The sequence below is a fragment of the Eriocheir sinensis genome, chromosome 48 (assembly GCF_024679095.1).
Source record: "Eriocheir sinensis breed Jianghai 21 chromosome 48, ASM2467909v1, whole genome shotgun sequence".
In the NCBI taxonomy this organism is placed as follows: domain Eukaryota; kingdom Metazoa; phylum Arthropoda; class Malacostraca; order Decapoda; family Varunidae; genus Eriocheir; species Eriocheir sinensis.
In genome coordinates this window covers 780,169-805,057 of record NC_066556.1, presented here as the reverse complement: position 1 = coordinate 805,057, position 24,889 = coordinate 780,169, and the positions used below count along the sequence as shown (strand labels likewise).

At 40.8% G+C, this 24,889-nt stretch overlaps 2 protein-coding genes across 9 annotated transcripts; both read left to right on the top strand.

Moving 5' to 3' along the window:
- The first annotated feature begins 4,153 nt into the window (after positions 1-4,153).
- Positions 4,154-15,627, top strand: LOC126981427 (mitochondrial Rho GTPase-like). Of its 7 annotated transcripts, XM_050832447.1 has the most exons (17): positions 4,154-4,342; positions 5,347-5,379; positions 5,488-5,682; positions 5,909-6,117; positions 6,359-6,409; positions 6,593-6,694; positions 6,837-6,878; positions 7,280-7,369; positions 7,693-7,889; positions 7,999-8,191; positions 8,321-8,456; positions 8,885-9,015; positions 9,165-9,377; positions 9,509-9,705; positions 10,187-10,225; positions 10,910-10,969; positions 14,141-15,627. In XM_050832447.1, exons 3-17 carry the CDS (start codon positions 5,493-5,495, stop codon positions 14,265-14,267), a joined length of 1,977 nt encoding a protein of 658 aa, XP_050688404.1. In that variant the 5' UTR covers positions 4,154-4,342; positions 5,347-5,379; positions 5,488-5,492; the 3' UTR covers positions 14,268-15,627. The 7 variants fall into 7 exon arrangements, with proteins under 7 accessions (XP_050688404.1, XP_050688403.1, XP_050688407.1 ...); XM_050832446.1 differs by lacking the exon at positions 5,347-5,379 and having other exon boundaries at positions 4,158-4,342; XM_050832449.1 differs by lacking the exons at positions 4,154-4,342; positions 5,347-5,379 and adding an exon at positions 4,435-4,568.
- A 1,413-nt stretch (positions 15,628-17,040) lies between these two features.
- On the top strand, positions 17,041-24,793 carry LOC126981428 (protein pygopus-like). Of its 2 annotated transcripts, none has more exons than XM_050832455.1 (5): positions 17,041-17,954; positions 19,219-19,389; positions 20,798-21,492; positions 22,460-22,587; positions 23,130-24,793. In XM_050832455.1, exons 1-5 carry the CDS (start codon positions 17,936-17,938, stop codon positions 23,248-23,250), a joined length of 1,134 nt encoding a protein of 377 aa, XP_050688412.1. In that variant the 5' UTR covers positions 17,041-17,935; the 3' UTR covers positions 23,251-24,793. The 2 variants fall into 2 exon arrangements, with proteins under 2 accessions (XP_050688412.1, XP_050688411.1); XM_050832454.1 differs by having other exon boundaries at positions 17,048-17,954; positions 22,442-22,587.
- The last annotated feature ends 96 nt before the right edge of the window (positions 24,794-24,889 follow it).

Here is a 24,889-nt window from a genome sequence, read left to right as displayed (position 1 = left end):
AGGCGGGTTCTTGAAATTCGTGCACTATCTATTCTGCGTTTTCTTCCAGGTAGCGTTGTGGAGGGGACCATCATGCTGTTTTCTCGTCCCTCAACTTGTGGGATGAAATATTTTCCTAGAGGCTACTACTACTACTACTGCTACTACTACTACTACTACTACTACTACTACTGCTACTACTACTGCTTCTTCTTTACAATTATTTCTCATTACGCAATTCATTAGCCCCAGCCCCGCCAATGACTGTGGGCCCTAGTCTTCCTCCTCCTCCTCCTCCTCCTACTACTACTACTACTACTACTACTACTACTACTACTACTACTACTACTACTACTACTTTGCCAACCTTATATAACCTTGAACATTACGGAACTACTCCACAGAATCGGGTGACGCAAGAAGGGTATGGTCGTAAGTCCTTTTCCTGGATGTGCGACCCGAGGGCCCGCAGACCAGTATGGATAAACTTACACAACCTTGCTTCTCTTCCCACTTGATCCGTTGCCATGTGGTTTGAGTGAACGGAGGGAGTGTGGAGGGATAGGAGAAAAACAATCAAATACAGCTTGGAGAACGTATTTTTCACAGTTTTTCCCGTCTTTTCTTGCTTGGTGCAGCCTCGCCGATTGTTAAACTCATTCGCTTCGTGTATTGGTGGGTCCCCGGGGAAGTCCGCGGTGTGGTCTGGAGAGGCACCCGTTTAACTCCTTGATTCAGGGCCGCTTTCATGCCTCGCCGCGCCGACCAACGAAATATTATTTTAATGTGTCTTGTGGAGAGAACTGGTTAAGCTTGGTTACGTATCAGTAATAAAAGAAACTTGTAGCTCCAGGCACACGTAAAAAGGGTGAGAGAGAGAGAGAGAGAGAGAGAGAGAGAGAGAGAGAGAGAGAGAGAGAGAGAGAGAGAGAGAGGAAAAAATACTCGTGTGACTGGTTTTGCAATTTTCATGAGCTTCTTCAAGGTTTAGGCATCGACCTGTCCAGCGTGTGTGTGTGTGTGAGAGAGAGAGAGAGAGAGAGAGAGAGAGAGAGAGAGAGAGAGAGAGTGAGTTTACACGTATATCCCTCCAGACTTGACTTCACACGCAAACATTACGCAATCTCGTGTAACCTGGATTTACACAAAGCCGGGGCGTTGAAGGTTAGAGCTGGCAATATTGACGTTTGAATGGACGTCTGACCTGCTTAGTTAATTAGTTTTTTATGTGTGTATGTGTGTGTGTGTGTGTGTGTGAGAGAGAGAGAGAGAGAGAGAGAGAGAGAGAGAGAGAGAGAGAGAGAGAGAGAGAGAGAGAGAGAGAGAGAGAGAGAGAGAGAGAGAGAGAGAGAAAACAACAATCACAAGCAATGACTACACAAATCCTTCCATTCGCTCTCCTCCCCCCCCCTTCCCCCTCCCTTAGTTCCCTTTCCCACTCTGACAATTATTGTATTTATTTTCTTATGCCATCATAGAAAGCGGTGAGTTGCGTAACGTTACAGCCAACCCTCTGATACATGCGGGTTATTCCAGGAGGAAATACCTATCCACATCATACAGATAATATATACACTCTCTATAGGCTACCCATGGCTACTGCCCTGCCAGCCTCTGCCCGTCCCGCCCCGTCACGCCCGCTCCGCCCCGCCCGTCACGCCCTTCCTCATACCATTACCCCGCAGCTGTGCATAGGAGAGAATGGCTTTTATAATGTATAGATATCGTTACATATTAAGATTTATGACAATATTGTGAATAACCTTTTTTATAGAACCGTTATGTCCGTATCCTTGATCCTGACGTACGGCACTGCATATATATATATATATATATATATATATATATATATATATATATATATATATATATATATATATATATATATATATATATATATATATATATATATATATATATATATATATATATATATATATATATATATATATATATATATATATATATATATATATATATATATATATATATATATTAAGGAGTACAAGTGCATATAGGGAAAATTCAGGATGTAGAGAGTGTAAGAGTGTGTACTGTAGCTGTAGCTTGGGAACGTCTCAGTAACAAGGGTCTTTCTGTAAGGCTTCTCCTGGGGACGAACAGGCCGCCGCGGCTTGGCCTGTCTGTACCTGGAGTAGGCCAGGGGGCCAGCAGGCATGGAGGAAGAACAAGCTAAAGATAGCCACGCCCCCCTCCCTCCCTACATTATTATGCCCCCAGAGAGTTCCTTGATCGTGTTTTCCCTCAGGCCTGAGAAAACTGGGTCAGGTGCTGCGGCCTGGGCAAGTCAGGGCTGACCCTGCTGCTGTACTGAAGCACCAAAAGGGGCGTGGTAAATGTAGAGCGGACCAGCTGGCTCGCTCCTCTCCCTTCTCGAAACATGCACTGGAAAGCTGTTTTGGTAATACTTTGTGAATAATGATCAAATTATGCATGAAAAGACTAGTGATACCTGTATAACACGGCCACTAAATAATTATTGTAATAGGCTCTATACGCTATAGTTTCCACGCTTCCGCGAGATTCATATTTCTCTCTGACTTATTTAATGTATTACTGTCGACTGGTAAAAAAAAAAAAAAAAATTGCAATGCCCTCCTGTTCACTGATGCGTTTATAACTAACCATTTCATTAGACAAGAGGATATGAAAACGAATGAAGAGATACGATTGTATTTTGTACCAATCTTATCTAGTACATTTTACTTCTTTCAAACACATTAATGTGGAATGTGCAGATAACTGATCAAGATGCTTTACAGTTCAGAAACCATGACTTGATAAGGACAAGGAGGTATACGGATGGAGATAAGAAACAATGATTTATATTTTATTTCCTGGAAGTATTTTGTCGTTTTTGTTATATTGTCGTTTGTGCAAGTGACCATGCCTTCCCACTCAGTAATAGGCCTGACCACTTACCAGGGAGTGCAGGGAGATGAAAGGGGATAAGAAACGAGGATGATTTTTTGTCCCTCATAAATCTGTCAGACTTTATTTTTATTTTTTAACATGTTGCTTCTCGACCACCCAGAGATGCCTTTCCTATCATTAACACGGCGCTCTGACCTTTATTTGACAAGGCAGGGAAGGCACAGATAAAGAAAAGGAATTGTTTAGTGATGTCCCTCATATTTTATCATGACCGGTATATAGCTGTTGATTGTGTAGATAAGTGAGACGCCTTTCCCGCGCAGTGCCATGATAGAACACTTGACAAGGCGGGGAGAGGAATGGAGATGAAGATAGGAGATGATGGTGTCAGTGATAGTGATGGTGATGATAATAATGAAGGTCATAGCACTGGTGATGGAGATGAATAGGTGATGGTGATAGTTATTGTGATAGTGACGATCATGATAGTGATGGTATAATGGTGTTAGTGATGCTGTGATGGTGATGGAGGAGGCGTAAGAGATGGAGATGAAGATAGGAGGTGAAACCGTGAAGATAGAAGATGATGGTGATAGTGATGGTGTTGGAGAGGGCACAGGAGAGGAAGGCAGCACAGGAGACGAGAAAAAGAAATGATGATGGTGATGGAGGAGGCGTAGATGAAGACAGAAGGTGAGGGCGATGCAGGAGGCTCAGGAGATGAAGATAGGGATCAAGTGATAGTGAAGTACGTGATGGTGATGAAGAAGGAAGCACAGGAGATGAAAATAGAAGATATGACAGTAATAGAGATGGTAGAGGAGGCGCAGATTAGAGATAGAAAATGATGGTGATGGTGATAGCGACAATTATACTGATAGTGATAGTGATAATGATAGTGATAATGATATAGTGATGGTGATGGAGAAGGAAGCACAGGAGATGAAAATAGAAGATGATAGTAATAATGATGGTAGTGGAGGCGCAGAATAGAGATAGATGATGATGGTGATGATGATAGTGATAGTGATAATGATAGTGATAGTGATAATGATAGTGATGGTGATAATGATTGTGATAATGACACTGATGGTGATAATGATAGTGATGATGATAATGATGGTGATAATGATAGTGATAATGATAGTGATGATGATGGAGAAGGAAGCACAGGAGATGTAATAGTAATGTAACAGTAATAGTGATGGTAGTGGAGGCGCAGAATAGAGATATAAGATGATGATGATGATGATAGTGAGTGATAATGATGGTGATAGTGATGCAGGACAGGCCATGGAGTCGCGTACCGTAGCAGGCAGGGATCGACGCTCGGCCGGACTCGCGTGTCACCGGCAGGGCATTGTGGGTGAATATCGACGTTTGGTTTCTGCTATCAGCTGATTCGAGGGAGCGTTGTTTACCTGCTGGGGACACTGGGGGCACACCGGCTCTTCTGCATGACTACGAGGTGTGTTAACGGACTAATGAGGCGAGGGGCGGCTGTCAAGGGCGGGTCGTGGGGTGTGCCTCCTCAGGGCCGGGGAGTGCCAGGGAGAGTGCCAGGGAGAGCCACCCGGCACCTCAGACGCGGCACACCTGTCACCACTAGTTATTATGCCCTTAGTGATGACATGAGGATTCACGTGACAAGGGGCGTGACGTGAGGCTGTGTGAGGAGGGTACATGAGGGGAAGGTCTGTAGGGTACGCTCCATTCATTATTCTGTCCCATGCCCTGCCCCAACATTTTAGCCTTTGTTGCTGTACCCTTAGTAATGACGTGAGGATTGACGTGACAAGGGGCGTGACGTGAGGCTGTGTGAGGAGGGTACATGAGGGGAAGGTCTGTAGGGTACGCTCCATTCATTATTCTGTCCCATGCCCTGCCCCAACATTATAGCCTTTGCCGCTGTACCCTTAGTAATGACGTGAGGATTGACGTGACAAGGGGCGTGACGTGAGGCTGTATAAGGGGGGTACATGAGGGGAAAGTTTGCACACTCTGACATATCAGCCATACACTGTTCTGTCCTGTGCCCTGCCCTGGGATGGGGGTCTTCTGCCCTTGTCAGTGCTTGGGCAGGCCAGAAGAAATGGTGTTATAACCCTCCGAGCCCTGTCACTTTACCCCCCCTTGTGGAGAAACTAAGTAGAGGAAGGTGAATATGTGATAGGCAATTTAGTGTGTTAGGTCGGTGAGTTACCTGATGACTCACCTGGTGACAGTTGGATAATTAGACAAACAGATTAAGGACACAGATCTAGCAGAAGCCTATATGCAGCTTTGTTATGCAGATACATCATTTAAATGTATCCTCGTGATATTGTTTTGTGGGTTGTCAGTTTCCAGTAGTGTGCATGAGCAATGATAGAGTATTGTATAGGCTACCTATTTGCTTAACTTTGGCAGGTTTGGTTGAGAGGACATGACAATGCAGGCTTTTCTATCAACTGATCTCTGTTCATATCTCAGATATTAGACACTCCGAGGGGCCCTCCTCAAATGGTAAGCTAGCTCCCCCCTTGAAGGACAACATATTTCCCCTTAAACAGTAACTTTTTCTTTCCTTTGCCAAGCGAGTTTAAGTTTAATAATGTTTTAATTTCCTTTCAGAAAAGATGGGGGGAAGTCACAGACGAGGTGTAAGAATCCTCCTTCTAGGGGATGCAGGAGTAGGCAAGACCTCCCTCATTCTCTCCCTTGTCTCTGAGGAGTTTCCAGAGCAGGTTCCTCCTCGAGCCGAGGAAATAACAATCCCTCCAGACGTGACGCCGGAGAAGGTGCCGACACACATCGTTGATTACTCTGGTGAGTTGTCTGAATTCTGGTGTCTGGTTAGGAATCTGTTTTAATCCTTTATAAGCCTTTAACAATGCAAACATACATATTTTAGTTATCTCAAGATTAGTAATCATTGTATTTAGTGTATTCCATAAAGACCAAATAAAAGTTTATAACTGCACCCTAGGAATGACTACATACCGTATGGTTTCTTATTGACTGACAAACTCTTATCCAACTTTCCTGACCCCAGAGCGGGAGCAGAGTGTTGAGCAGCTGCGTGCGGAGGTGAACCGTTCAGATGTGATCTGTGTGGTGTACAGCGTGGAGGATGAAGACACGCTGGACCGCGTCACAGGCCACTGGCTGCCCCTCATCAGGTCCACCCTGGGGCAGCACCACCACACTCCCATCATCCTGGTGGGCAACAAGGTGGACCTGGTGGACTACTCCACAATGGAGGTGAGGCACAAACACGCAGAGATTGTTAAATTTAGGACGATGAGAAGTGTTAAACTTGAAAACAATTTGATTAAAAATATGAACAAATTTACTTGTCAATATTAATGGACTTGTCTCCACTTTAACATGTAGATTAAACTACTAAAATTATTTTTAAGCAATTTTCTACAAATTACTGTGTAATATTGAAATGGTTACATCTACTTTTATCATTTTATACATAATGAAAATGTTGTTGCAGATTGTATTACAAACAATGATGGAATACCCAGAAATTGAGACCTGTGTTGAGGTAAGTGTTTTTGATTGTCTTATTTTGCCCTAGCCTAGAATTGCCTTAGCACATTCAATCCAAGCAAGACAGACCCATTTTGATGTACCATTCTTTGTATCCCTGGGATTGGTGTTGTAGGGTGGGTAAGGCAGCATGACCCTCGTAAAATTCCTCCACTGATTGATTTAATGATTATTTCAGTGCTCTGCAAGAACCCTCAAGAACATATCTGAAATGTTTTACTATGCACAGAAGGCTGTTCTTCACCCCACAGCTCCACTGTATGTCCTTGAGGAGAGAGATGTAAGTGATATGTAATTTAAACTATTTCATATACATAGAATCAAATGGAAAATTAATATATGAAATGTGTGGCAATATTAAAAAAACTCAGCTTTACCTATTCAAAAGGCACATCATAATATATACACACCTATAATTCCAGCTCACAGAGAAGTGCAAGAAAGCATTAATCAGGATATTCAAAGTAAGTAACATAATGAGTAGCTGAGTGTAGTGGGTAGTATATACCATATATTTTCATTGATTTTTTCCTTTCTATCTCCAAATAGACTAAGCACATTGCTATTCCAATCAACTTTTTTTTCCTATTTTTTTTCCCCTGACAGTAAATGTGATGATGTCTAGATGGCTATGTATTTCATGGCCTTGAATTGAGAAAATCTGCATATTTTTATTTGGAATTATTGAAATAGGAAAAGGGTAAGGATTTTTACAGTGTCATGGAGATGAGCTTTATTAGACTGCAGAAAACTTTGCATTAGTAGTAGACTAATTGGGAGAGAACATAATTGATATAGTAAATGCTTGTACATAAACTTATTGCAACCAACCAACTCAAATATAATACTGAACCCTTCACTGCAGGTATGTGATACTGATAATGATGGCCTGCTGAACGACCAGGAGCTGAATGCCTTCCAGCGGCGGTGCTTCAATGCTCCTCTCAATCCCCAGGTGAGTAATGCCACAGCCTTTGCTCATGTGTCCCCACCTACCTTTGTCCTTAACCTCTTACCAACTCTCACCAGGGGTTAATGCAGTGGAGGAGAGGGGATCTTATGGAGAGAGAGGGAACACAGAAAATAGTATAAATCAGGTGGAAAAGGAAGAATGCTGGATGGGTATGGAGATTTCATGGTTGATGTTCTTGATTTAGAAACTTGGAAAAATCTTAAGCATGTTTTTTTGTACGTTATAGAGTTAAGCAATTTTCCTCATAATGCATGTGAGAAGAGGAGAAATAATGGTGCACCAAAACAACTCCTATTTCTTCTTAGGCATTAGAAGAGCTGAAGACAGTGGTGAGAAGAAACGTCTCTGATGGTGTCCATGCTGACTCCCTCACACTGCGTGGCTTCCTCTTCCTCCACCGCCTCTTCATCCAGCGTGGCCGCCACGAGACCACATGGACTGTGCTGAGAAAATTTGGCTACAACGACAACCTCCAGCTCTCCAAGGACTACCTCTTTCCCCCGTAAGAATGGTTCACACACTGTCTGTAAAAGTAAATGACGAACTTCATACTGGAACTCTTCACTGCACTTTGGCTTACTATTTATCCTACTTCATATTTTCTTCATCAGCCTACGAGTCCCACCAGGCTGCAGCACGGAGCTCAACCATGCGGGCTACTCTTTCCTGATGGGTCTCTTTGAGAAGTATGATAGAGACAAGGATGATGCCCTGAGTCCACAGGAGTTGATTGACTTATTCTCAACATGTCCTGTGATGCCCTGGGGCCCAGATGTACTTAACTCTGTCCATACCAATGAGAAGGTCTGTCTGGGGCTTCACCTCATGTTGTTAGTGTATCAGATACATTCTAATATATATTTGAATGCAAAATACAGTTTTTGTGAAAAAAAGTAATAATTTGATGTTGTTAACATTTTCTATATTTCCCAGGGCTGGATCACCTTACAAGGCTTCTTAGCACAGTGGACTTTATGGACACTATTAGACATTCAGAGGACACTGGAATATTTTGCTTACCTTGGTTACTGTGGATCAGGAGATGACAGTCAACTTTCAGCTATCATAGGTATGCACAATAGTATTTAACATCTACTTTATATAATTCATCCTTTGAATTTGACTACATTTTTTGGGTAGTGTTTTTATCTCTCATGTAGTTTACAATAATATTTATTTATCTACCTGTATCTCCAATGCTATGTTCCTTCATGGGAACCTTCCCTACCCAAGGGTAAAGTTTTCAATTTTCCGTGTTCCAGCACTCTGCACATTCAATCTCTCGCCTGCCATTGTCTCTCCCCAACACTCATACACTATTGATCCATTTTACTGGTGGTCTCCCCTTATACTGTTTCTCTCAATCTTGCCGTTGTACTTTTACTTCACAAATCATGCAATCATGCCCATTATATTGTAAACATAGGTGATCTTAATAAGCTTACTATAATGATAAAAAAAGAATAGGAGAATGTAATGTAAGAACTGTTTTCCCAGTAACACGTGAGAAAAGGCTGGACCTCCAGAAGAAGCAGACGATGAGGAATGTGTATCAGTGTCATGTTATTGGTCCACAGGATGCAGGCAAGACCACCTTCTGCCAAGGGCTCCTTGGCAGATCTTTAGAGGTGAAGTTCAACATCACTTGTTTGCAGGCATAGAGGATATGGGGAATCATGGAATTGATGGCAAACTGCATTTACATCACTGTGGATTGGTTGATATATTGCATTATCGTGTATACCAAAAATCATCTCTGAAACTGGTCACTTTTCAGGAGACTCAGGAGATTCCCAATGACAGGCTGTCCAGACACACCATCAGTACGCTACAGGTGTATGGCCAAGAAAAGTACCTGGTCCTGCATGACATAGATGTCCACAATATCACTGATGCCCTCATGCCCAGTGAAGTCCAGTGTGATGTAGCCTGCTTAGTATATGATGTCTCAAACCCAAAGTCTTTTGAATATGTTGCAAGAATATATTTGGTAAGTCTCATTATAGTAATCCTATTGGTAGTGACTGATAATGATAAGTATAGTTGTTCTTTGTTTAAAGTTAACATTTTTATCTACCTAGTCACTTTATATACTTACTTGTGCTGTTTTCCTTTAACTAGAAATACTTCAGTGACACTGCCATACCAGTGTTGTTTGTGGCCAACAAGGGTGACATGTCTGCAGTGCGTCAGGACTACATCCATCAGCCCACTTCCTTCTGTCACAAGCACAAAATTCCTCCCCCACATCCATTCTCTTCTGCATCCCAGCCCAAGAAAGACATCTACACTAAGCTGGCAACGATGGCAGCTTACCCGTAAGTGACATTTGTTTTTTCGTTTTATTATTTTAAGATTATCCAGAAGGCACTTTAATTTAGGCTCCTGGACAACTGTTTATCATTTTATGTTTTCTTTCATCCAAATCGAGGCCCTTAACACTGCAGGAGTGGAATGATGAAGGGGATGATAATAAAGAGGAATTGGAATTCCTTTGTTGTGCATGAAACTGATGTTTCTGTGTGCTGTTACTTCTGTAATTCTCCAATCTTGAACCCCAGATTTCAAAATTTTCATGATAATTCTGTACTTACATGCTTACCTGACTTACTACTAAGTTTTCTATATGACTTACAAACACTATTGGGCATTGAAAATTATTGTTCACATCTATTAATAACTGCTACATAACTGTTCTTTGATCTAACCATGCTTTTCGTTGTTTTATTGAAATACTAATTAATGTTCTTGATTGAGGGTATCAATGACTAAATGTGCTAATTATCATTCTTCCCATAGTCGGTTTCAAGCTGCTTGGATGCTCTTTTACCGAAGCAGGTGTGTAACACTTAATAAATGTTTTAGTGCACTGCTAAAGCGTGTCAGTAAATTTTGCACTTGGTCAAGGACTGCCATGTTGTGTAGAAGTTTCTGTGTAAGTACTCCATGGAATGCTCTTTCTCTCTTTGGGAAATTTAACCTTACACTCACTACCTATATGTTTGATGGATCTCCACTTTACAGAGCGAGTAGTAGTAGACACAGTGGATCCCTTTGATGAGGCCTATGTCCTTTATGTAGCAATAAATAATCTGTAAAGGGAAGATTCATAGCCAGTATTCTCAAAATTTCCTCAGCTAATGTTGGCCCTTGAAGTATGAATTTAGATTTATTTGATCTCTTCCTCATTCCTTTTTCTTTGTCAATGTTTACCTAAATTGAGACGTTTCCTTGCTTGATGTACTTCAGTAGAAAGGATATTTTTTCTAGTCTTCAGCCTTTAATTCAGGTCCTACTGGAAGAGTATTTTTCCTGCCTTAATCCAGACATGTCATTTGATTGCCTGCCATTTTCTTATTAGAATTTCCTACCAAAGTTTCATTTACCACTTTTATTTACTGTAAAGCCAGAGCCCCTCAGATAATGTGAGCAATCTTCTATCACTTTTTAGTGTACTAGAATTCATTTAGTCCTCTTATAAAATGTTCAATCCAATGTTTGCTCCTGATGTCTGCACTGCAGCACCCTTCGTCGATTAGTGCACGTGTTGCTGTTGCGGCCAGACCCTTCTTACATGGCAAGGTGGGATGAAAACAGTTCATACTCTTTTCTTGCAGAAATGCATTGTTTTGATTGACTGTTCCAATACTTACTGCAACTTTTATGCATTTATCTGTTTGATTATATTTTGTTTGTGTTTGCTACTAATTTACTGAAGCTAGTAATTGGCTTTTTCTTCCCACCAAAGGCATGCAAGATGTTTTTGCAACATTCACTTTTCTTAAAGAGAATATCAGCCTTTCCCTAAATTTTGTGAGGGCAAGTGATTGCAGGCAAGGACAAAAGTCAGCAACAGGGTTCTAATTTAATTAATTATTACAACTTAAGAAACAAAAAAATAAATACTACATCGAAATTTGGCTGCTGATTATGGTAGGTCAACAATAAGAGTTTCTCCAATGAAATATCTTGAATATCTTTTTACTTTTTTCCAGAGATTGTCATATAACTCAACTTTTTACATCAAACTCATTTTTGAGAGTAACCTGCATGCATGCATGTCCATGGCATTTTATGTTATTTTTCAGAGATGTGCATCATAGCATTCCTCACAGAACTTTACTTTTTTTTGTGAAACCAAATTATTGTAGCAGCTGGTAATATTCCACATCATCAGAGAAACTGCAATAACACAGTGAAGCACCATCAAATGTAGACCACTGGGTGCTGGGAACTGAACCCGGGTCTTCAGAATAGAAGTTAGGGCAGCATACCAATTGAGCCATTGACGAGCTAAAAGGTCACCATGCTAGGAGCCACTTCTGCAAAACTTACCTGACATTCCAGCCCTCTATTGGCCATGAAGGAAAGATGACCCGCTCACACTTCTAATATATTGTAAACCTTGGAATCGACCCAGAATAGAAAATGCGGTGTTTTTAATATATATGAGAGAACCATTCTGGGTCGATTAACCCCTCTGGGACCGGCAGCGGTGGTAATCTTGGTGCTGCCAGGACCGGCCCTCCAGCGCTAAACACCGAAAATAGCTTGTATTCACACACTCCTTACACTTAACCTACAATGGACAAGCAAATGAAACAGACTTTTTACTCATTATTAAGTCTTCCTCTTTCTAATGATGGCATCCAGAAGTCTCTACATGCCGTGGTCATGGAGAGACAGCGAGTTGAAGAGGAGAGAATTCTGGCGGGAATGGCCATGTGTCCATTTCGGCTGCTTGACCATGGCTAGGTCATAATGAAAATGGTGCCCCGAGGTCTATTTACGCAAGCTAGTCTATAATATAAGCTCCCTCCACATAATAAAGCCCCTTTTGTATGTGGTAGCGGGAGGGTAATACGCGTGGGGTTCAGGTCTGAGGGCGGGAGGGTGTGGGCAGGAAATCGGACACGTCGGAATCAGTGTCACTGTTTTCTGCCATGATAAGAGCAGAGCAAAGACTGGCAGAGTAGCCAAAGTAAATCTCGGGCAGAGTTCCCAATATGTGAAATACAAAATTTTGTGAAATGTAGCTAAATTTGGCGTAAAAACAGCAAGGCTTTTATAACCGCCTCTGGTCCTCGCTTTGTAAAGTGGCTATGGCCGCCTCCGGTCCTTTAGGGTTTAAAAGCTTTGCCATTTACCCTGGGTGTGAGGGGGTCACTTTTCCTTCTTGGCCACAGTAGAGGGCTGGGGTGTCAGGTTAAGCTCTGCAGAAGTGGCCCCTGGCATGGTGACCTAGCTCATTAGTGGCTCCATTGGTAAGCTGCCTGGGTTTGATTCCTGGCACTCAGGGGTGTACATTTCAAGATTTTTCACTGTGTTATTGCAATTGCTCTGATGTATGCCATTCTGAGTTGATTAAAAGCTTTGCCAGCTACCACAAGTGTGAGGGCATCCCTTTTCTTCATGCCCTCAATATGGGGACTGGGGTGTCAGGTTAAGTTCTGCAGAATTGCCCCTGGCATTGTGACCTTTTACCCCATCAGTGGCTCTGTTAGTATGCTACCCTGACTTCTATTCCAAAGGCCCTGGTTCAGTTCCTGCCACTTAGTGGTGTACATTTCAAATAATATTCTAAATGATCAGATATTTTAGCATCAAGAAAGTGGCAACCTCAAAAGATGTTAGCTCTAATATTCTCTTACAATGAATGAGCTTAAGGTTATGGCTTAAACCTAACTTAATTTGCTCAAAATCAGTTTCAAAATGACATCCTATGACTTTTCAGAGACAAATTTTTTTATAGACATGCATGAGTGAATTTTAGGTTGTAGAATCCCTCTACTATGTCTTGATGATATTGATCAGTGTTAAATATATGGTAATTAAATTTGAAGTGATTTAAAGCATTATGAATACAACTTAAATAAAGCACTCAATTTTGTTTACTTAATCATTGCACACTAGAGCATGTTGTGGCTTTCTTTTGGTTTGGAGTTTGACACTGTTGCCAGTGTAGTGCCTTAACTCGTGACAGGAGGTAATGTGTCCACTTTCAGTTTTTGTTGAAATGAATTTGATATTTAGTTAGTTTACATTTCTTAATACAATTAGTAAATTGCTTGTTTGTAGTGGTGATGTACTAAGAGTGATGAGAGGGAGAAAACAGTTTACTTACACTCAGTATAAGAAAGATGTTAAAAGGTACCCTAGTCATAGTGTCTAGACAAGTAAAGCCACAAAGTCAACCCCTTAGTGGACAGTGGAGGTATGCAAGCATACAGCGAAGAGCTGCTTTGATAAATCATACACATCTTTCAGGGGATGTGTACAGGGGAGTGAAAAAATACTAATATCTTTGTCACATAATTGGTGATTCTGGTTTCAGGAACATAATAAATTATACAATTATATCCCCATATTTCTGTTTTAATAAGTTATTGGGAATCAAGGGAATGGTTATATGCTTCTTGAGGGAAGTTGAGACAAGCTGTGTCCACTGACTTGTGATCAGGTATCAAAATTTAGGTAATGACACGAAAAAATCATGAAAGTCAAGCAGAATATATTTGGTTACTTTCTAACTTTACATTGATCATTAGGTGTAGGTTAAGTTAATTCTGTCTTATCTTCTCACTCATTTCCTTACTACTTAGAAACTGATCACTGGCTGCCCTGTAGTTTCCAGTTTTAATAAAACGCTGGACGGGAAATAATTGATTAAAGTTGATAGATCTTGAAAGAGGATGATGTCCTGAATTCCATTTCATACATATAACTAATTTTGTTGTTGGTGGTGTGTTGCAGGCACTTGAAGCAGCTAGGCGTGGTGGTGGGGGAGCACAGCACGTGGCTCAAGGTGGGCCTGGGTGTAGCTGCCATCGCCGCCTTCGCACTACTCCTCGCCCGGGCTCTCCGCTCCACTGACAGATAGTTTCCTCTTTTGGTTCATTGGATCTTGAGACTTGCTACTTGGGCTGGGATGCAGTGGCTCATATAAATATAGATTCTTGAGCTTGTTAGTGTGCAGATGTGCTGCCTAGCATATTTAATATGCTCTATTTATTGCCATAGCAGGTTTTGTATAAAGGAATCTGTACTGTTAATACATAAAGTGAAGCAAAATATTTTTTTAGGTAATTGTTATCAATAACGGAAATGCATGTATTTTATATTAGGCATCATTACCTATATTCATGGTTACTTTTATTTATGAATACTGAACATAAATAATAACTTTTGTTACATTAAATGTATTTTGCTCTTCCTCAATGGAAATATTTGTCCAGTTTATTATGGTAGCTACTTTCGTCAGGCAAGGGATATTTAAATGTTACGAGACGGGTAAAGATATTTTACATATATATTTTTTCCATCTTGTGATTTTTGATCCATTTATTTCACTAATATGAAATGTCAGTAATTTATTATATTGACTCAATTATTTTTCAACATTGTCAAAGTTTGGCCCACACCTTTTCTGTTCTAATATTAGCACATTCATGTCTGGATTTTAAGAATGAAGTTTATGAAAATTAGTATAAATTTAAAAAGATCTGAGATTGTAAATTAAATTTGGGTTGTGGGCTTATTTAGGACTTATAGCTATTCTTTTAGTACTTTTTTCCTTGATGATCTATTGACAAATGAAATCCATAGCTCAGTGATTAACAAAGCTGCTTTACATGTCCATTTTTATGATTACAGGATAATTAACTATTGGTGAATTTGCTGTTTTGTTGATTTTAATGTCCTGTCGTTATTTATTGCTTGTTTCACTTATCCCTTGAAGTCTCGGAGGAAATGTCAAGCTTTGGTCTAGCTCCTGATCTGTGAGTTTGATACAACATAACGCCTAAGAATATTTCTGGTAATGGCTTTCCAAGTCTTTCAAGCACTTCTTCACCCTGCAAACAGAAACCACCTGCAAATTTCTTGGTCTCTCATTTCCGTGTCTTCTACAAACTGACAATTGGGGGAAATATGCCTCTTTACTCTAGTACTCATGAAATTTCTCAAATCATACTGCCAGCCAACATTAAATAAGGTACACTGTACTTGTATAAGGGTTTTTCAAAGGAACCTCAAGTGTAAATTTTGTTAGGTAAGATGTGCAAGTGTTGGAATATTACAAAAATGTATGTGTTTCAAAGTTATTTATGTATTATAAAACATGTGATTGAGGGGAAGCATAGGCATGGAATTTGTATTCTCATATTGAGGAGGAGGGAGGTCATGTAATCAACTTATTGTACATATGATTTCTAAACAATATATTACAATCATAAAATTAATTATGTTATTTGTGTGTTAGTTATACTTCCTTTCACATGCATGTCATGGTGTACCCCAAGGTATCATAGTCAATATAAGCATTATCATTATATGTTTTACTGAAACTGGAAATATTTTATTTAGGATTGTTAAGCAGATATTATTTTCAACTTCTATTCTCTTTTCTGTATTCCGTTATCTATTTTTTTTTGTTGCCATCGCTTTTCAGGAGGGGTGGAGGTAGCTTGTGTGAGGTTCCAGGCCAGGCAGACAAGCTGTGGAGTGACATTTCACCCTGTGTGCTCCTGTGTAGCTCCACGATCCTTGGAGGAATCTTTTCTTGCCAGATAAGTTAAGCTGGGAACCAAATAATTCTTGTCTGTACTACAGGTTTTGTAAATTAGTGCAGGGAACATGAGTGACCTAGGTAGGTTATATGAAGTTTTGCATTTAAGCTAATATAGTGCGAGGGTTATTTTTTTTCTGGATATTGGTAGTCCACTCATTTGAGCAAACCAACACTGATTCAACAGGATTGATGGTTATTTCGTAGCTCATAGTAACTACAGTGAATGGTTGTTTTGCATTGTGATTTTATTGAAGTAGGACCCAATCATGGTCGTTCTCTGCAGTCAGTTACAGCACCCAGCAGCCTGTTTTAATTGTATTACTTATCATGGATACTTGAAGAGGGTGATTTTAATACGTTATATATTTTCTTTTTCTGAACATCCTTTCCTATTTCTCTGTAGTTTGTGACAGCTCTCCACCTTGCCCAATCATATGCATCGATCGTCCCCAGGTAGCTGTTTTCTAACATATGATTTCTTCTTTATATATATTTTAGCATGATTGGTCTAGTGTGGGTGATGTATGGGCCAGGGGGAGTTTATATTTCTGACAAGCTCTCCTGCACCCAACCCACTCATATTGCATCGTCCTCTGATAGCTATTTTCTTTTATATAACTCCTCATGCTTTATATATTTTAGCATGATTGGTCTGGTGTGGGTGATGGTTGGGCCAGGGGGAGTTTATATTTCTGACAAGCTCTCCTCCGCCCAACCCACTCATATAGCTATGCGCATCGTCCTCTGATAGCCGTTTTCTTTTATATAACTCCTTTTGCTTTATATATTTTAGTATGATTGGTCTGGTGTGGGTGATGTGAGGGCCAGGGTGGAGTGATTGTGGGGGTGGGGAGGGGGCATGGACCCCATCTAGGGAGGGAGATATAGGGGGAACCAGGGCATTATAACTTGAGGGGATCAATACAACAGACAGACAGACGAGGATATTAAAATTAGTGCATGATTTCCCTAACAGTGGATGGAGGATGGAGAGTAAGGTTTAATATAATGAGGAGAGGGAGGTATAGGGGGAACCAGGGCGCATTATACAGTATACCTTGAGGGGATCAATACGACAGACAGACAGACGAGTTTATTAACATAAGTGCATGATTTCCCTAACAGTGGATGGAGGATGGAGAGTAAGGTTTAATATAATGAGGAGAGGGAGGTATAGGGGGAACCAGGGCGCATTATACGTTATACCTTGAGGGGATCAATACGACAGACAGACAGACGAGGATATTAAAATTAGTGCATGATTTCCCAAACAGTGGATAGAGGATGGAGAGTAAGGTTTAATATAATGAGGAGGAGAGGGAGGTATTGGGCCCGGGGAACCAGGGCGCATTATACGGTATACCTTGAGGGGATCAATACGACAGACAGACAGACAGACAGACGAGGAAATTAACATTAGTGCATGATTTCCCTAACAGTGGATGTAGGCTGGAGAACAAGGTTTAATATAATGAGGGGGAGAGGGAGGCATAGGGGGAAGTTCAGCCAGGGCATTATACTTTGAGGGGATCAATACGACAGACAGACAGACAGACAGACGAGGATATTAACATTAGTGCATGATTTCCCTAACAGTGGATGTAGGCTGGAGAACAAGGTTTAATATAATGAGGAGGATAAGCCTGCATGACGCGTGTGGGCGCCGCGACGCTCCCGCCACCTGCAAACATTCCCCCAAACAATAACTAAGTACAAAAATAACTAATTCGTGCCGTCTGTGAGGCTGACGGGACATTTACCGCCGAGCACCATGCGTGGGGGCGAGCGGCAGTACCCTTGGCGGCAGGGGAGTGGTGGCAGCCTCTAATACCCGTGCCAGCAGCAGCAACAGGGCGCCAGGACAGCCGCGGCAGGACACAACGGACGCTACTCCAGGAAACATCGCCTCCAGCCACACCGCGCCGTGCAGCCCCCCGCCAGGCCCGCCATACTAGTGCAGCAGACCCCAGGCCACCGCCATGCCCAAGAAGAAGTCAGGTGAGGCATGGCGAGGGAGGCAGGGGCGGGCAGGGACGCGGGGCAGGGGTGACAGGCCTTGGCGGTGCCCAGACTGCCCCGCCCCCGCCAGGGTGGGTGTGGGCTGCCTTGCTTTATATTCCGACACGCCATTGTCTGTCAGCGTGCTGGGCTGAGGCAGCAGCCTTTGTGTTGGTGGTGCTGGACACAAAGGGTACTTAAGGAATAGGCTTGTCAGCCACCCTGTCACTTTCCAGGAAATTAGTTGAGAATTTGTTATTGTTTTTTTTGGGTGAATATGGAGATTCACTACAGGCCTCCAATATTGCCCCAAGAGAATAACTTTTCCAAGGTCTCACATACTGTTGTACTACTCCAGTTTTACCGGCACATCATACATGTGGGGGTGTCCAGGGGGGGCTCAGCCCACCCTGGTTAGGAGGGGGGTCAAGGGGACAAAGCCCCCCCCCCATTAGAGGTTAGGTTATGTAAAGTTCGGTTGGAGTAGTTCAAATACGGTATGCTCCCCCACCCAAAACCCCCGATTTCCCACAGGTCCCCCAAGATCTTTACTTTTAAGTACTTGCGCCTTTATATTATGGTTGAGGGACATGTATTTCGTCCCTTAACTATAATATGGAGGTGCAATATCGTATTTTGGAGGCACAGAGTCAATCTCCACAATTACCTTGGTTAGTAAAAATTCAGGCAGTTAGCTCAAAATGCTTGTGTTATTTGGGTAAGCTGACATATACACCAAGCATTATCTGGATATTTACAAAAAAATGTAATTTTTATGGCAAGATTTTACCTTGCTAAATGTAGCTAGTAGTCACCTTCAATTATTGGTTTATAATGAGCCGTGGGTTGGGCTATTATTTACATGACCTGAGCAGTGGCCCAGTAGTCAGGGCACAAACGTGGTGACCCTGAGGTTCTGGATTCAAGTCCCACCACAAAATGCTGACAATTTTCAACCATGCATTGCTAAGTTGAAAGGTTACCAGTAAAGCTCCAGTTTTTAGGGGCATTATGAGGCTGATATATAAAACATTAGGGGGGGCTATAGCTTACCTTTAGTAAAGTTATGGCCCTGACTACCAAGAAATGAATGGTTAGTGTCTGAAGTAGACTGTTCAGCAAAGCTATATATACATTTTACATGTGGGGGTGTCATTAGAAAGAACTTGAAATTCTTAATTGATACAGTTATCCAATTAATATAAAACTCATCATTAAGTTGCTCTTGAATTCTTCACTCATACATTAACCATTGTGTTTACAGCCGTTACCAACAACAGTAGCTTGGCTGCTGACTTCAAGCCAGGCACTGGAGGCTCACCAGATTCTCCAAACAACCCCAAAAAGAAGAGACGCACCTCCAACCCCCCACCCACAGCCCAGGGCCCTCCGTCCACACCCCCCAGCCATGAGTTGGTCCCTCCCCCCCTCTCAGGTGAGGCTCATCTAAACTCATGGTGGGTGTTTATTGCCTAAAGCTCAGGAATTCTTTTTCATCTTCTTTCTCTTTTGCTTTCTTTTCTTCTTCTTCTTCTTCTTCTTCTTCTTCTTCTTCTTCTTCTGATACAGTAATACCTCAGTTTACAAGTGCCTTACATTACAAATGTTTTGATTTATGAGCAAAAAAAAAAATCACTAAAAATGCCTTGGTTTTTGAATGGAGACTTGGTGTATGAGCATCCTGTTTGCACAAGTCGAAGATGTGAGCATGGGTTCCCTTTGTTCACTGCAAGATGAGAGCGCTCAGAGCAGAAAAACAATGGGAATGGGGTCTCAGTCCTCATTGTACACTCGCAGAGGTAGCATCTGCATGCTCGTGTCTGCTTACGTTTGTGATCTAGTGTGCGATCTTTGCGTTTTCAGCACTACACTTACTTACAGTATTAGTTTACAAGTTTTTTGGTTAGCAAGCAAAAATTCCGGAACGAATTAAGCTTGTAAACTGAGGTATGCCTGTAATTATTAATATTACTATTTTTCGTTATTATTATTATTATTATTATTATTATTATTATTATTATTATTATTATTATTATTATTATTATTATTATTATTACTATTATTATTATTATTACTATTATTATTATTACTATTATTATTATTATTACTATTATTATTATTATTATTATTATTATTATTATTATTATTATTATTATTATTATTATCATTAGTGTTTATTACTTAATTTAGCAGAATGCTATTTTGTGGAAAGCTCGATTTAGCAGAAAAAATAATTCCGCTATTACCTGAGTTTGAATCCTGGCTTGGGTCAGTTGGAGTGTACCCCACCCAGCTGTTTATCCTTCCATTCGGGATAGTCGATAAGTGGTTGGTCTGGGAAACATGGGGAAAGTAAACTGTGGTAACTTGAATGTCACAATGGCCCTATATTGGGTTTATGGGTTCCCTCCCACCTCAGACTCAAAAGGTCCATGGGACGGAGATGAGCACTGCCACCACAGGTGTAGATTGTAGACACTTTGTAATACTAGATGAGAGAACCCTAAAATTGAGGAAGCATAGAATGGTGGTTAAGTTTAAGTTTAACCTTTATTGTAATATAGAAAAGAGTAGGTACTGTAAGAAAATTAGCCAAAACTTATACCTCATTGTTATTATGGATGAACTAGATTTCCATTTGCCAAGCACATAATAAGGTTGTGAGAAAGAATATAAGATGATATGCAGGCTTGTAAGCTCAAGAGATATCAACCCTATTGGAAAACATGTCCTATTTCATCTTACCGTGATTTGTATTTTATTTACTTTAAATGTCTATATCATATTAATATATGTCTATTTTCCTAGTTTCAGATAATTTCTAATATACTTTTGTGTTTTAGGTTATGGTGACACGATTGTGGCGTCCAACCCTTTTGATGACTCGCCTTCAGTGTCAGCACCTTCCTCCAGCAGCATGGGGCCGGGGCCAGGGCCAGGGCCAGGGCCTGGACCTGGCCCCATGAGTCATGGACCAATGGGCCCCATGGGAATGTCATACATGGCAAACATGAACATGAAGAATATGGGTATGGGAGGGCCAATGAGTGGGCCAATGGGAGGACCAATGAATGGACCCATGGGTCCTGGTGGACCTATGGGCCCAGGAGGCCCCATGAATGGCCCAATGAGTGGCCCCATGGGACCTGGTGGACCAATGAATGGTCCCATGAATGGTCCTATGAGTAACCCAATGAATGGTCCCATGAATGGACCAATGAATGGCCCCATGAATGGTCCAATGAATGGTCCCATGAATGGTCCCATGAATGGTCCCATGAATGGCCCCATGAATGGCCCCATGAATGGCCCCATGTCAGGCCCCATGAGCATGAGCAACATGAACGGCATGAACATGAACACTTCCATGTCTGGGCCTGGCATGCCCATGACAACCATGAGTCAGATGACAAGCATGGCAGGAATGAACGGGCCAATGCCCCCCATGAATGGACCTGGGATGAACAATGGACCTGGCATGAATAATGGTCAGGGACCCAACATGGGGCCCAAGCCCATGCCTGTTAGCTCAGGCAAGGTTAGTATGTTATTGCATCCATTGTTTCACTAAGCATGGCAGTAGATGCACAGTGCACTTTATGTAGATGACATTAGATAATTACAACTAAACACTTTTTTATTTAAAAACTGGTTACAGATTATACCAAAATTTAATTGAAAAGTTTATTGGATTTATTTATCTCCCTTTTTTTTTTAACAAGCAACAATATAATTAACATAGATTAGAGTTGAAATATTAGTATCTAGTAAGAATTGAGATAGTTTTGTATTGATATTGTTCTTGAGAATTTAATGAGCTACTGATATAGTATATGGCTCTCACTGTTAAGGTTAGTTGTTGTGATCTTTCACTAATCAAATCTACAACATAAATTTTCCACCATGTGATATCTTGAGTTTGTGAAGAGGTAATGTTTTATGTATTGTCAATATGTTGCTTAGTGAATGATCTACTGGCTGGTGGCCCTAAACAACATACAGTAACACCACAGAATTGATATAATAATGACAGAAAAGGATTTAAGAAGTGACATAAGTTAATTATAAGAAAAAAGTCTGCATAGTGTTACAGGAGTTAGTAAAGTCTGACTCCATTTTGTTTTAAACATGCTGTCTGTTTTTTTGTCTTTGTATCAGTTAACTTTAGTTCTTTCTTAGAGATGGAGTAACGTCCTGTAAACATTCCTCAATTACAGTTAAGATCTATTCTTGAAGCAGTGATTGAGAAAAAGTAGACAGTAAAGGAACTGAAGACTCCCATGACCAACCCCCAAAGATTTCTTTTATGCGGGATTACTTGGCAGTTCTTAGTCTTGATCTAACAAGTACTAAACAAACATCAGCCGCTTAGCTTACATTCTGTAAGTGCTTGCGGAGTTGGACCAAAATTTTACAACTCATGTCAACTAAAAAATTTTGGACCAAAGTCTCCGCCAGTAGGTCCCTGATTCACACATTAATTTTAGGTTTACCCGCCCGACCAGCCGATGGTCTTCAACCCTCAAAACCCCAACGCTCCGCCCATCTACCCCTGTGGGATCTGCCATAAGGAGGTGCATGACAACGACCAGGCAATTCTCTGTGAGTCCGGTTGTAACTTCTGGTTCCACAGGTAAGAAGTCTTGTCCTCTCCAAGTACTTGTGATTACCTCTACTATTGATCACATGCTACATCAGTAAGCTACTTACACAGTAATCTTCCCTTTTATAGAGATTCTTTGGCGTCAGGCAGTTCTGTAATTCTGTGTACGGTACCACGTATAATTTAGAAAGACTGCCTTTCAACGCTTGAACCTACTGCTTGTCCTCAGTGATAGCAGTATTACAAATTAATACTCTGTCACCATTTAATGTAAACTTTGGGAGGCGGTGGCTGAGTGGTTAGTGTGCTGGCGCTACGTCCAGGAGGACACGGGTTTGCATCCCACCCACTGCCACAAGCTGGGAATTTTCAGTCACCACTTCAATTTATTTATTATACATACACATTATACTGATTTCTACTTAAAGATTTGGTTTCAGTCAATGCTTAGTTTGCCTGAAAACATGAATTTCAACACGGAATGAAATCATATGAAGAAATTCACTTCCATTCATATAGAGGATAAGGAAAATGTTGAGTGCATGGAGCTAATTTTATTTTATTGTTTTCAGAGTGTGCACTGGGCTTACAGAAGGGGCATATCATCTGCTTACAGGGGAAGTATATGCTGAATGGGTATGTGATAAGTGCCTCAATTCCAAGAACATACCGTTAGTGAAATTCAAGCCATGAGGGCGTGTAATGGATATGTAAAAAGATCAGCTAAGTGAGCTGCGACATTGCAGGACGGCATCTTTCATTTCAAGTAGCACTCAGAAATTAGTCTTCCCAAAGCCCTTGCATATGCTCATTTTGGCTGATCTTTTCACATATACCTAATCAATTATTTCATGTTCATTGTTCATATAGGACATGATCATAATATTCCTGGGGCCAGATATGAGGTACATCACCCTTGCAAGCTGTGTATTATGTGGCTCATGTGCTTTAGTTGCTACACATCCTACAGACTTAGGTAGCAGCTCACTGCTTGCCTGGGTACTCATGAGCCAGTGACACACAACTCAAAGTAATGCATTGTACAGAATCAGCACCATTTCCAGATTAATCCAGAGATATCCTACAAATCAAATTAGTTCAGAACTTCAGGAATTGTGTGTTATACATAACTCATCTTCCATTCTTAATATAAAGTTTAAGACTGTGCTCCCTGTTCCTATTTTGTTACAGTGCCAGCCTTTTACACAAGTACCACTTTTTAATCACATATGGCACAGATATGGAAAAAGAGCATGTCTTAATTTTACATTTTTCATTATAGGGTAATTTCTAATAAGGAACAAATTCATCTTTTCATCCAAATAGAAATAATTGGTTTTGCTGAAAAGTACATATACTAGATGTTTGTGCATTTTTAATTTATTTTGAGTAATTATCGAGAATGGGAACTATGGACACTAGTAAATTGGGATGGTTTGGGCAGTAGAATTTACTGCAACTTCAGTTTAAGTAAAGAATTGGCAGTAGATATACCAACCCAACACTTGATAGCATTTGATTCTTAACCATTCATAGCATCAGCAGTCCATGTGGGATCTTGCAGTGTCTTGGCTGCAGTATTAATGGGTCTTCAGCTATGAGTAACAATGGTAAATATTCAGAAAGTGTACTATACTAAAACCATTTTATGAGGGCAGATTGTGTATGGCTGGCTCAGACCTTGGACTGTTAGCACAGCTGCCACGTCTGGGCGTATGGGAACGTGAGCATTATTTTCACATGAATGGAGCACTTTTAAAAATAGGATATTTTCTTTTCTCTCGGTTTGACCTGTTTTTCACACCTCATCTGGGGTATAAGTCTAGGGACATTTCTTTATAGAGATTTCCCCTGCAGGCCTAATTCATCAAAATTCATCGCTGTTGGAGGGAGATTTTTCGTCAGGGAGGAGAATATATGCTCTTGTGGTTAATTATTGTGTTATGATCATTTAATTTAGAGCAAATTTTCAATTCTAACCATTTGCTAACATTGGTGGCTCTTGCTATTCGAGTTACTGCCTTTGAGAGATCTATTTATTAGAGATCGATTTATTTCTATTCTTATTTTATTATTTGTTAGCCTTTTCTTCTAAGTTGCATTGTAAATCATATCTTTTGCTTGAGTATGGAGGACACAAGAATGTCATAGGACAACAGCTCCTTGGCAGGGCACCGACAGGGTATGATAAAGCATGGATACCTTATGTCACCAAAGCAACAATACCAATTCTTATGGGATGTACACAAAGTCAATGAGTCACATTTTTAAACAAAAAAATTAATCATTCATGAAAACTATTAAGAACATAGGAACGCAGGAAAAAAATATA